This window comes from Talpa europaea, assembly GCF_964194135.1.
Source record: "Talpa europaea genome assembly, chromosome: 1".
Taxonomy (NCBI): domain Eukaryota; kingdom Metazoa; phylum Chordata; class Mammalia; order Eulipotyphla; family Talpidae; genus Talpa; species Talpa europaea.
In genome coordinates this window covers 117,988,596-118,002,163 of record NC_140073.1, presented here as the reverse complement: position 1 = coordinate 118,002,163, position 13,568 = coordinate 117,988,596, and the positions used below count along the sequence as shown (strand labels likewise).

General features: G+C 33.6%; 1 protein-coding gene across 2 annotated transcripts in view; it reads left to right on the top strand.

Annotated features, from left to right (window-relative positions):
- The window catches only part of PDE1A (phosphodiesterase 1A), a gene marked incomplete at both ends in the record, with an annotated part of 270,162 nt that overhangs the window by 76,237 nt on the left and 180,357 nt on the right, over positions 1–13,568 (top strand). The window contains one exon of one of the 2 annotated variants that reach the window (XM_084245855.1): positions 319–371. The exons of the other annotated variant lie outside the window; for it this stretch is intronic. Within the exon in view, the coding sequence (XP_084101981.1) occupies positions 319–371 (53 nt within the window). Of the gene's footprint in view, positions 1–318; positions 372–13,568 lie in introns of those variants that run through there. 2 annotated transcript variants of the gene reach the window in all.

Genomic DNA, 13,568 nt, shown 5'->3' with positions numbered 1-13,568 from the left:
AGTTTCCTGTTTGTTTTGTTCTGTTTCCGAGGGTCCTGTGTACTTCTCTTTCCCATATCAACGTGACTCTTGGTGGTTTTTGCACACCCTGCTCTGTGGGGGAGTGCCCCAATGTGCCTGTCTTATGTGGCCTCTATGGACACACAGCTCAGCTGGCAGAGAGCAGGGAAGCTTTCTCCCAGCACCCAAAAAGAGAAAGAGGAAACTACTTTTTCCTTCTCGGCTCCTTGCAGCACAATAGTTTAGGATAAGCTTGCACTTTCTCTCCCTGGATTTTCTGGAGTGGTTTCCAGGAAGAAGTTAAACCTTCACCTTTAAATGGATGACCATGTCACAATCAGGAAGAAACATCTCCAAAGACCCATCTTTAGGTAAGTAATGCTACATCCTAGGTGCCTCCAGGGCTATCAGGAAAAATAATGTCTCTCTTTCATCTTAACTTGGTAATTCTGGCACTAAGTTACTGTAAAGCAATAAAGAGCATGCTTATAGTTTAAGTCCATGCATACTGAGGGAGTCCTTTTATTTTCTGTTTTCTGAAACTGTGCACAAGTTCTTATCAACTCCTCAAAATATATTTTAAAAACATATTAACTGTTAAAGCACATGGATGACATAGCACTGGAAAACTTTTGAAACATTATGCAATCCCTTGCTGTTTACAATGGTTGCACAGCCCTCTAAAAGGGAAATATTGTGCTTGGTTCTTTCAACAGAATACACTCAGAGGTAGTGTTTTAGTTCTGTGAATGCTGCACCTTTTTTTAGTAATGTGTGGGGAGACAAATTTGAACTTGCTAGCTACTGTACTAGAGTGTACATTTTACAAGTTTAGGAATATCTGAATAACAGTTAAGGAAAAGAAAGGATAATGGGAGAAATTGTTCACTGTGATGGAATCTTTGGCAAGGCAAAATGTAGATACAATTTAATGGATTGAGTTAAGGTTTCATTTTGGGTAGAAGGGCCACTCTTTCTCTAAGACAGCCGAACTTTCCTCATTGACTCTTTAATTCTTGTTTCTCTATTTACCAATTATATACTTTAGAATTTAAAATTGAGGGATTAAGAATTTAAAGTAGTTATAAAATGAACCCAAATAATTTTTTCCTCTTAAAACAGAAAATTATAAAAAATTTAATTATATGCAAGTTTTGTGCTTCCCTCAAAATATATTTCTGTTAAATAGAGCAAAGATAGATGTTAATAGTTCTAAATATTAAAGGCAAGTTGAAGCCACTGGTTGTTGATTTAAACTTAACCACAAGATAGTAGAAGTCTAAGGATGGAGTTTCTGGTATTCTATGGTGGTTACATAATGAATGAATGAACTTCAAGGAGTATAATTATATAAAATGCAAACATTTTTATGTATTGATTAAGCATTATTACAGTATTATTAATAGTAATAACATACCTTTACAATTCTCAACACAAAATAATAGCCCAAATCTTGTAAAACTTCTTTTGAATATAAGTTTACATAAACCTATAAGGCACTTGTGAATTTAATATCATAATCTGCTTCTATTTAAATATACATTTATGTTTTTTATACAGTTTCACTAAATAACTAAAATTCCTTAATGATCCCCCCAAATTGAAGGAATAACAATAGCAGAGATGATTCCAAACTCAAACCCTGAAGCACCTGCAGAAGTTCAGAAAATCAAGATTGTGTGAGATAAAATCATACCTACTTAGCTGGCATCTTTAGACTACTGCTCCACCGGGGAGTTTTTAGAATTGAGGCAGGTGGTTCTCCTGTACGCCAAATCCTTATCCTTTCCTGATAAATTGTATGCTCAGGTGTCACTAGCTTGAGACGTGCAACTCAACAGTGTTTCTGTTTTTTTGTTTGTTTGATGTACAGAACAGATCCTTTGTGCAAGCTAAGATTCTTTGCAAAGATCATTAGAATAAAATTTGAATACAACTGGGTAAATTCAAATGGTTGCTTCACGATCTTGGTGACTCAGAAAATATAGCTGCCAAAGAAGGCATACTTTCACACAGGCAGTTACATCAACCAATTGGAAGAAGCGGCTTCCTAATTGAAAATAGGTTGAAACCAGATGTGGGGGTAGGATACATTGGTCAGCTGGTGACAATGACAGCTGATATTGCTTTTATCACTATATGTTTATGATGAAGAAAAAGGGAGGTTGAAAGTATCCAAAAGGAGTCACATGACTAAGCATAACTCTTTACAGAAAGTTTTCTTTCTCGGTAAAATACAGCATGGATTATTTGATAGCTCGTTGTACTTTGGGGCAAGCTGGGAAGTGGGTTAAGCTTGCAGTCTTTATCAGCCTCCTTACCCTGGTCCCTTCTCCCCTTGGCTACCCATGGACTGCCCAGTCTCTCACAATGAGACATCTCTTGCAAACCTATCTTTTCTAGTCTGGGCCAACTACCTGCCCTTTTCTTCTCAATATGCACTTGTTTGCACCCTTTTTCCTAAAGACAGTCACACTTTCTTAATCCACTTGTAAGCATTTGTGCTAGACAGTAGAAATCTGTACTAGTTTTAAGCTTAGCAGAAATGTGGAACTATATTGGCTATTTATAAATGATTCATTTAAAGTTTCAATCACTAAGAGAGATCTATGCAGTATTTTGGGGGTGGAAATATCTGATATCTATCACTTTAATTTCTATATACAGGCTATTTCCTCCTACAATTGAATCTATACTTTAATTCAATTCACCTGACATTCTCTGATTGCCTCCAACTTTGCACAGTGAAAAAGAAAAACAGATCTTATTTGTTTTCGTAGGACCTATCCTCTAGTATATACTTATATAACCATGTATAGGCTGACAGCAGGTGCCAAAAAAGCAGGTGACAACATCCTGGGAAGCTGAAGAGGGAGAGACAGATGTCAGTGAGGACTAGTTCTAATACTTAACTGATCTGAGAGATCAGAGCAACATTTTTCTTAATTTTTGAGACTGAATCAACTTTTTATTAGCACAACTTTCCTAACTTTCAGATAGCAAAAGTCATCTATTAAGTGCAAAAGTTAGTTGAGATGTTTTAGAGGAGATGTGGGAATTGGCATTCCATGACTGACTGGGCTGATACTTGAAAGACAGAAGAATTTTGCATGTATTTAAATTCTGTCTTTAAGAATGTCTCTGTCTCCTATCATGGTGATTCCCTAATTATATCACATAGTTGGGTTATCAAACCTATGTTTTAAAAATCCTTCATGGAAATTTTAGATACAAATTTTTACACCAGTTCTCTGAGGCAAGAAACAAAGGCAATGTTTAATTTATGGCCAAGGAAAGGGTTTATATGATCTCTCTCATATATATCTTATGGTACTTTGGGATTAATAAAACTATATAGCCCTGTGTCAAATGGTGTACCTCATGCACACTTTGTGGTTCTACATACAAAAAACTTTTGCTCTTCTGACTAGTAGAGAGAAAAGATGATTCTTCCTTAACTCAAGAGATACAATCTAGGTTTTATAAATTTCCAGGAATGTAATACTATCAAAAATATATATTTATATGTTTTCAACTAACAACACTGGATTTATTTCCAGCACTTAACAAAATAAAATTACATAGATACTTGACATATAAGATGTGGATTAACATTTAATATTAGAAGTTCTGACAGACATATTCCCTTAGACTTTTAAAACCTCCTTTATTGTATTCCCACAGAATTTTATCTCTGGTAATCAGAATTTACCTCTTCATATAAATAGATTCATCAATTTGTAACCTGTAAAATAAAGTGCTTTTATGTAGTTAAGTTAAATGATTGCTGAGGACACATCTATCTTATTATATATTCATGTTGCTTACTGAAATGTCTATATTCCTCTGAGATAAATCAACCTTAGACTTTGATACTAAGAAAAATGTGTTTCTGTAATAATATTGCATCAGTGAAATTTGTTCTTATCTGAATTTCACTGCCATGAAGAGTTTAAGACTGGAATTTTGTTATAATTATCTCCTTTCTAATTGATTTGATGTTTTGTTTTATCAAGTTCTATTACATATACATCTTCTTCTTGTTACTTCAAATTCTTTCTAGAAATAGGTAGAAAAACATGAACTTAAAAAACACATTGGAGCTATTCTTATATATTACGTCTTTTTTAGTGATCTTTGTAACCCACAATCTTTGAAACATCTTTCAGGGTTCAAAAGTGGCTAAGTTCTTTTTTTGTGGTGACTTGCCATCAGAAATAGCACAAAAAAGCTACAAGCAAAATCATGCAAATATTTCTTCATTAGCCCTAGAACTGAGAAGTTGTGCATGCTTTGAGAATCTGAGACATTAAAGTGTGAGCCAAATGGCTGCCAGCAAGGGCCCAAGACTAATGAAAGTCATGTTGGGATCTTCACAGCATTTAGAACATGCTGTTTCTTCCCTTTATGCCTTTTCAAAAGTTTTATTTTTACAAGTGTTTGTTAGCAGAGGAATTCTGAGTGTGTTTTTGGCAGGCATATTCTCTTCACATAGAAATGTAGAAAGTGGTAGGATGAAGTAGGAAAATCTAGGAAAACAAAGAAGATCCTAATTTTGTTGTGGACCTAATGAAGATGATTAGTACTATGACTTTGAATTCTAATATCAAGGTAGTGATATATCCTTTCTATAGGGATATCATAAAATATCTGTTACTTATTTTAAAATCATACACCTTTTTGAATATAAGCATTTTGAATTATTATCACATTTAAGCTCAGTGTATTAACATCGGTGTTAAGGCACAGAAGTCTCTAGTATACAGGCAACACACCACATTTCAGGTGGAAGAATTGACTTACTTTGCCAATTTGCAGTAGTTTTCTAGGCAAGGTTTCCAGATAGTATTCAGTTATTCAGGTGTTTCAGGTCCATTTCCTTTGTTATTACTTCAGCATGATCAAAACCCAAACAAATAATATAAAATATGAAGTTAATTCACAGTTTAAAGAAATTATAATAATTATTGGACATTGGTATTGTTGTTTTGTAAATGCCTAAGTATTTATGATATTCTTTGATTTAAGCCTCTTTTTTACACCTCCCTTTCACCAGCAATACATATGTTAAGACAGAAATATATTTAGCACAAAGTCTTCAGAATGAAAAGTAATTACTTAGAAAAGAAAGTTAAGTATGAACTGATGAGAGAATGATATATTAAATATCCTTTCTTTTTATGCAATGAATTTCCTCATATTCTATGTAAGTCATATCTGAAATATAATGCAATTCTATATGAAAATATTTTGTGATTTTATTAATTAAAAGAAAGAAATTGTTATATAATTACACATTGGAAATTAAATTTTAGATTTAAAAAATGATAATTTTTATGTAAATGACAACTAATTGGTGGTACCAGACAATTATATATCAGTTGTTCCCTCTTGCTATGAAAGTGGAATATACATGTGGGAAATAAACATTGTGAAATTAAAGTTTTTGAAACTACTGGACACATGCTAGTTAATAGAAGAATACATATATTTTATAACAGACATTAAGAATTGAATTTTTTATTGTGCAGATCAGGAAGTTTTTGCTGCTGTCAAAAGCCACTGTATGACTTTTAGAATAAAAAAAGATACAAATTGATGTTTAAAATAGTGTGAAGATCAAAGCCCAACAGTACTCACATTTGAATGTAAGGCAGGTGATGTTTATCAGGAAAAGAATCATCAGATATTTTTGTTCCTTTTTCTTTCTAGCTGTGATAAAAGTGATTTTGATTTTTAAGTGGTCATCACAATAGATACATTGTAATTTGTTATACATTTCAAAGTTAAGCAGTAAGTAATTTACCCCCTCTATTGTTATTTCACCCACAGTCATAATTGAAATTATCTCCAATAAACAGCACCAGAGTTATTAATATTCATACTAACAGCTATTGTTCATCATAGAGTTAGCACTTTTTCAGAAAAGTGCCATATATATAATCTTCAGAGCAATTCCATGAGGACAATCGGAACAGTTACTATATTAAAACACAGGAAGTATATTTCACTCAGGAGCTTCAGAAATCTTGTTTTCTAAATCTTGATGATATTTGCATTTATCGTGGACATTAATATGCTTTAGAAATGGCTTTTCAAAGATTTGTAATATTTGAAGAAGAAAAATAAAAATTATGCAGATAAAATAATTTACTGGAGATCATTCAGTGGGGATTAAATAATTTAAGGGGGATAACATCATCCAGAAAATTTTATGTTTGAAATAATTAGCCTGTTACATATAGTTTTTTGATAAAAGCTGTGAAAAACAAGTTATACTGGTGGATACTCATTTGAATGATGACCTGTGGGTCCTTGGAGATGGAAGAAGGTTAGGGAAGTCTGCATTACTTTATAAATCAAATCTCTTCAGTTCTGTGACTGGACATGACATAATTTGGATAGTTAGTTCTCATGGGAAAGCTTCAGTTTATTTATACTTTTGATTAAGACCTTTTGAACATGAGCTTCAACTGAGGATAATCTAACATTTCCTGAATTGGAGCTGCTCTAAGTGTATGGGGCAAGTCACAGTGCATTTCAAGGAACAGATGATACAACTTCCAGATTTGTTATCTTGGTAATAGTCCAAGTCTGCTCCATTAAAGTCATATTTTTTTGTTAAGGAGAAGTGTTAATTTTAAGTCAAGTTGATGTCATTTTTAGTTGACTCTTAGGGTATTATTTTTAGAAGAGCTATTTGTTAAGTCAAGATAGATATTGAAATATTAATTACATGTTTGTAAACCAGTTGTTAGCATTGAAAATAATGAGACTTTACTATGAAAATCATCACTTCAATTTTAAAAATGTTAACATTTAATTGGACTTTTTAAGGATTACAGAGTTGGAATAAATTGGAAATCAATGGTAATGAAAAACAGTAGGACTGTGTCTTTAAATGTGGCAATTTTTGAAAAAGAAAAGGAAAATATCACTAGGTCAGGTCACTTTTAAATACTGTCATTAAATTAAAATTGAGATATAAGTAGGGATATATGACAATTTAGGATCACCTGTTTGTTAGAGATCTTTTCTAATGGAGATTCCAAATGTTTGTAACTATTCTAGGAGCAATGTCTTTAGGAAACAACATAAAAGACAAAAAAAAAAAAAGACTCAATTTATCTGTCAACTGATTAAACATTTGCTGCTTAGTTTAGCTGCTTTCAATTATTTCTAACTCAGATCCAGTGTCATTTTATCTGAATTTATTTTACTGCATGTATCAGTTCATTCTATTACAGTTACTCTGGTAAGAATATTAACTCTCCTACAAAACTGTAAGATTCCTGAGGCTAGACTCAATATTGAATTCATCTTTGAATTTCTCATAACTTTCAGTAGAATGTGTGTCATAAGCAAGCAGTTGTCCAATGTTCAAACTTAAATACCTAAAGGGACCAGATCAATACTATCATATGCAAAATTGGACTGTGGCAGTCCCACAAAAGCGTTCTGTTAAACATTTTTTAGAAACACAAAGACTAAACAAAATCCTGCTATAGAGTGCTAGCTGGTGGTGACCCTTGAAGTGAATGAATGATAAAATGACTAATTTGTTTCCTTAGGCCTACATTGTAGTCATCTTTTCATTTTCAGGGTGAATGATGATCAGCAATTTTTGACTGGAAATTCTGGTAGCTACATCCAAGAGGATTACTAGAGGGATGGGTACTTGCTCCTTATTTCTAATACTAATTAAAAATGAGAAAAAATATAAATAAAATGCTATAATTTACTTGCAATGATAACCTGTATGTAATTTTGTAGCATGAAAGGAGTAGATGAAAAAATATGCAATTGCTCAATTAACAAAATGTATTTGTGTTAGTCCCAACTTTGAATTATTCCAGAATTAGGGAAATTAATAGCTATAGCCCATTCTATCTTTGAACAAAGTACTTTCTTAAGTGAAAATCTAGCCATACAGATTTTTTCCCTTTTTCTGTTAGTAGAACTGGAATGAGAACTATCCAAACTCATTTCTCACTGGTAGTCTTTCAGACACTGAAGACAATTGTGTCAGTTATTGCTATTTATAAATCACCCCAAAATATAATGTCTTAAAATGAGAGTCTACAGGTCAGCATAATCTGTGCCAAAGTTGGCCAATCTCATTGGGATTTTCTTATGCATTGTGGCCAGATGTTGGATTTACTGTGACCTGGCGGGTTTATGAGGACTGTGGATACATGACTTCGGACTCCTCCATATGTGTTTCCTAACCTCTCAGCAGGCTAGCCTGGACATGCACTCAACATAAGGGCAGGAATTCAATCCATGAGAGGAAGTAGAAACTCACAAGCACCTTTCCAAGTCTCTGACTGAATCTGATAGAATCTAGTTATTACTGCCCTGTTGGAAAAATAAAGCAGTCACATCACCATGCTCCAAGATAGTGTGGGAGGAAATTACCAAAAGGAACTATGTACAATTGGCTTCATCGACACAATTAATGCTTTCCAAAAGCTCTTAGACTTTTTCTGATACTTCTATCGTATAGTCCATTCAAAGTTTATTCAGTATTTAGAGTGATGGCCCATAACTTGAATTTTATTTCATGTTCTTAAAGTTGTCTAAGTGGTCAGTAAGAATAGGAAAAAGTATATATTAACATAACAGTGAAGTCCAGATGACTCTAATGTGGTAGATGGGTAAATGTGGTTCCCTTGAATCCAGAGATAGAGTGTCTGAGATTCCTAGTTTAAAAAACTAAGTTAGAAATTTAGTAAGTTTTTCTTAGTTATCCTAAAGTATGACCCCATAGTAACAGCCCACACTTTCGAAGTTCCTTTTGGAGTATTGACTTTTGTGCCAATGTCATGCTAATGGATTTGAAGACATTAGTTATCTTAATAAAAACTGACTGCAATTAATTATGCAATTTTGGGCAATTCAATCCTAATTCCACTAAAGCTGAGACTTGGAAAGGAGGTCTTGTAAATAGTAAAATTAACTTATGCTTCCTTATGCATTTGAATCATATTGAACTTCAGCCATAATGTGTATTCCCTAGGTATTTATGATCATTCTTTTTAAAAAATGATTCTTTATGGAATAGATTTATGACCACGTTTTCTGTTGCTGATCCCTCCCAAATGCCGCTATAATGAGTAAATGTTTTCATAAATGTTACACATTATATAATTTCTCTTTTAAATCAGTGACAAACAAAATGAATGTTTGCTATTGACATTAGAATTGCAGCTTACAAAACCCAATCAAAACAAAAGTAAGCAAAATACAGGGCCTTCCAGGTGGTACAAGGGATTGGGAAGCAACCCGTGAAGCTATCTATAGCCACTACAGCATGAGTTCGATCCCCGGCCAGGGAGCTGCCCACATGGTGCAGCAGACCTCTCCTGTCTCACCCGCTTTCACTTATTCTGTTTGTTCTGCTACCTACTCTGTCTCTGGTGAATCCTCTCATCCCCCCAACCTCTGACCTGTACCCTAGTTCTTGTATGCATAAATAAATAAATCTTAAAAAAAACAAAATTAAGCAAAATACAAACAAAATATCCTGAAACCCTACTCTCAAAGATTCTGCTTTAGTGGGTAGTGGGGTAAAAAGTTTGATATATTTCTACATGCTTCTCAGTTTATGCTCATCTTGTCTAGACTTGGGAGTCACTTGCCTTAATGATACAATTTATATACAATAGAAATGGAAAAGTAGAGTAATTAGGGAGCTTTTAATAGGATAGGCATCATTATTGGAAATAAAAGATTTTTATTTTTTTTATTATTTTTTTTTCATTCAAAAATGTCTGGCTACTGAGGACCTGTGAAAATGAAGAAGTTTAAGTTTTTCCTTCAAATTATCTTAAATCCTTTTAAAAGATGTAGGTCTGTAAAGTGAGAAATAAACTATAGTAAATGCTACAGCAGTGGTTCACAACTTTGGATGTGTCTTAGAATCACTGGGAAATTTGAAAAACTTCAATACCGAGGTTGTATATTAGACCTATTTTATTGAGGTCACTGGGTGAGATCCAGGAATTAGTGTTTTGTTTTGTTTTGTTTTTTTTAAGACTATCTAGATATTTCTAATATATGGTCAAGTTTGAGAATTACTACCCAAAAGAGAATTTCATGTGAAGTATAATGACAGGAGAGGGAGAAACATTTGAGGATGAACATTGAAAGTGCTAGGATTTTGACTGGCAAGTGGATGAAAAAGAAAAGGAGGGCCTCTTTGGTGGCACAGGGGTTAAAGTCTCAGCGCTATCAAGCTATCAGCAGCCACTGCAGCTGGAGTTTGATCCTGGGTCAGGGAGCCAAAACACATGGTGCAGCAGACCTCTCCTGTCTCATCCGCTGCTCCCCTCAGCAGTATATTTCAGTAGATCTACCTATTCTGCTCCCCACTTTATCTCTGGTGAATCCTCTCACCTCCCACACTTCTGGCCTATAGCCCAGTTCTTATATGCATAAATAAATAAATCTTTTTTAAAAAAAGAAGGAAAGGACATCAGAGGGTGGTACAGCATGAACAAAGTCACGGGAACATGAAAGTGCATGACATATTTGGGAGATTTTGTGGCATGGGGAGAATTCATGATTGACCAGCATGGAGCTGAACCCTTGCCCATGGAGGGACAAGTGGCAGAAGTTGGTTAGACCCAGCAAGGCAAGGGTCATACTATACTTGTTTAGTGCATTTGTGCTGATACCTCTCTGTTCTGTTTTTAAAACTCACAAATCTGTTGAACTGAACTGAATTCAATAGTCCCAAAAAGATTTTCATCATAGAATCCCATTCCTCTGAGATACCCTGAAAAAAGATCTATAAACTTTGGGAAGTCCTGCCTATTGAATTCACTTCCCACTCAGAGCTTTGCAATAAAACTTAAGTTTGTTTATTCCAACATATCCTAAAACATTCTACTTCTACATAATGCCTATTAAATATCCAGAAATTAGTATTCCAGTTTATACATTTTTGGTACCCTAAATTTTCACAAAATATACTTACTTACATTTCTGAAATTCATTTTGCTTCAGTTAATATTTTCCTTTAGCTATTTCCTTTTTAAATTTATGTTATTTAAAATATAGTTTGACCCCAAGAAATTTCTCCATAGTTAACATTTTTTTTTTAATCTAAGAGAAATTTCACAAAGTTGTCCAAGTTGAGAGAATAGCTTATGTTCTGTTACATAACTGAGATGGTACAAGTTTAAAGACAGAAAAGGAAATATTTTGAAAAGAATGAGAAATGAAGAACAATGTCACATTACTGAAACAGTTGAGGGTAAATTAGGAAATAACAGATGGGAGTTATGTGTGGATTATCACACCCAGGTACACATGAGTTTGGCAGCATTTACCTAGCTCTTGTGCCTTTCTTTTCATTTCATCTTGAAGAGATTTTTTTCAAGCATTGCCCTTAAATTCACACTTAGTGAAAAGCATTATACTCAAAATTTGCAAATAATGCCATTTTGAAAAATGACAGTTTATACTGCATGTAATCTCATATCAAGATTTTTAATGGATATACTATTTATTCACACAATATGCTTGTATAATAGCAAAGAAACTATATAGATTTCCATTTCATAGGTGAAGAAATTGAAGCTCAAAAGGCCACAGAAAGTTCTGGACTTAAAAACAAGCTGAATAAGTGGGCTAGCCATGATAGATTCCATTTTCTAACATGTAAAGTTAGGATGCCTTAATGCATATGCCGGGCCAGCCATCTGATACTTCCTTGAGGTATAACCCATTCTCAGTAGCCAGTGAAGTGATTTGAAGCACTTAAATTTTTTTTTAGCTATTCAGAATTATTTAATACTCATGATGTCCATGAAAATTTTCTCTTCTAAAGGTAAAAAGTGAGCGAAAGTAAACGATCATCTATTCTCTGGTTATGATTTTTTATAACTGCACACACATAGATTTGGCATGTCATCACGTATGAGAACTCACTAGAAATTTTAGGACATAAAGTACTAACTCTAGAAGAAATAAAAAAAAAGAAAGAAAAGAAATATAAAGTTGAGACAGTCTGCTTTGAAAGTGTTTCTAAACAGAAGAGATTTGTTATTTCCATAATATAAACAGCATTTTCATAGGCAACAGAAAGATCATCTAGATACTGAAGGATGTAGCATCTAGGTTTTGCAAGACTAAAACTAGATTTCATTATGATATTATTAATAGAAATGATTAAAATATAATTTTAGAAATTCTAGAAATCCTGTTTTATAGACTTTGCTTTCTGTAAATTCTAAATACCCAAATGCTTGAAATTCACTGTCTTGATATTTTATTTTAATGTATTTTAGACCATTCTTGAGTACCACAAAATTTCTATCCTTTGTTATTTTCAAATAATTCATTGCAATTTTTTCTGAAATATTATACTACAAATTTATTTTCTAAAGCAAAAATAAACTCCACATACTATTAGACAGAACAGTGCACTTACAGGTATATTTCTCTCTCATAAGAATCAAATATTTAAAAAATCTTTAATAAAGGATCATAAGACACAATTTGTTTAAAATACATTCCATTTCTAGAGTATATCCATTATTTTGTGATGTTTACTTATTTTTTTAAAAAAATCACTTTTTGGTTATGGTCTGAGGAACTTAAATAACTGCACCATATGACCATGGACTGAAACATAAAAATTAATATTAATTATGTATGTACGTACTTATAGACAAATTCATTATGATATTGAACTGCTAAAGTTGAAAAATTTTGGTCAGTGTATGATCTAGATAATTTTCTTTGCATTATCATTTTTCCTAGCTTCCAACACATTGTTTCCCTTCTCTCTATTAACCTGGTTAGCAATTTAGCCTCATTCATTTAACAGAAGCTACGTCAACAATGCACTGATGAAGGACCCCAGCTTGCATCTAATTTCCTAATTTGCATTTATTTTAATGTTTAAGTAAAAATATGATTGTTGCTCCCCCCCACTTCTCTCTTTCATTCATCCCCTTCCATCTAACCAGATGCTACCATGCCCAGCATTTCCTGTATGAGTACAATTCCCTATATACTCAGAAAACCAATTATGTGTTATTCTAAGGAGATCTACCTATAGCTATAAACAATAGAAATTTATGGTCACCTTAGAGCCATGAGTTTAAATCTAAGTGAACAATGGCCTTCTGCTGGAGATTTTTTTTTTTTAATTTATTTATTTATACATACAAGAGCTGGGGTAAAGGCCAGAGATGCGGAGGGTGAGAGGATTCACCAGAGACAGAGTGGGGAACAGAAAAGGCAGATTGACTGAAATACACTGCTGAGGGGAGCAGTGGGCAAGTCATGAGAGGTCTGCTGCACCATGTGGGTAACTCCCTGGCTGGTGATTGAACTTGTGCTGCAGTGGCTGCAGATAGCTTTGTAGGTTGCATCTTAACCCCTTACGCCACCAGGGAGGCCTAGCTGAAGTATTGGTTCCTGATTTAGCCTTAACGAATGGGGTGCCAAGGAAAGTAGTGAATGTGGTTCCACATTTAAGATTTTTCTTAAACAAAAATATTTGTGTGATATCTCCGTAACGTATTAGTTGCTTGAAGACACTCATTCTAACA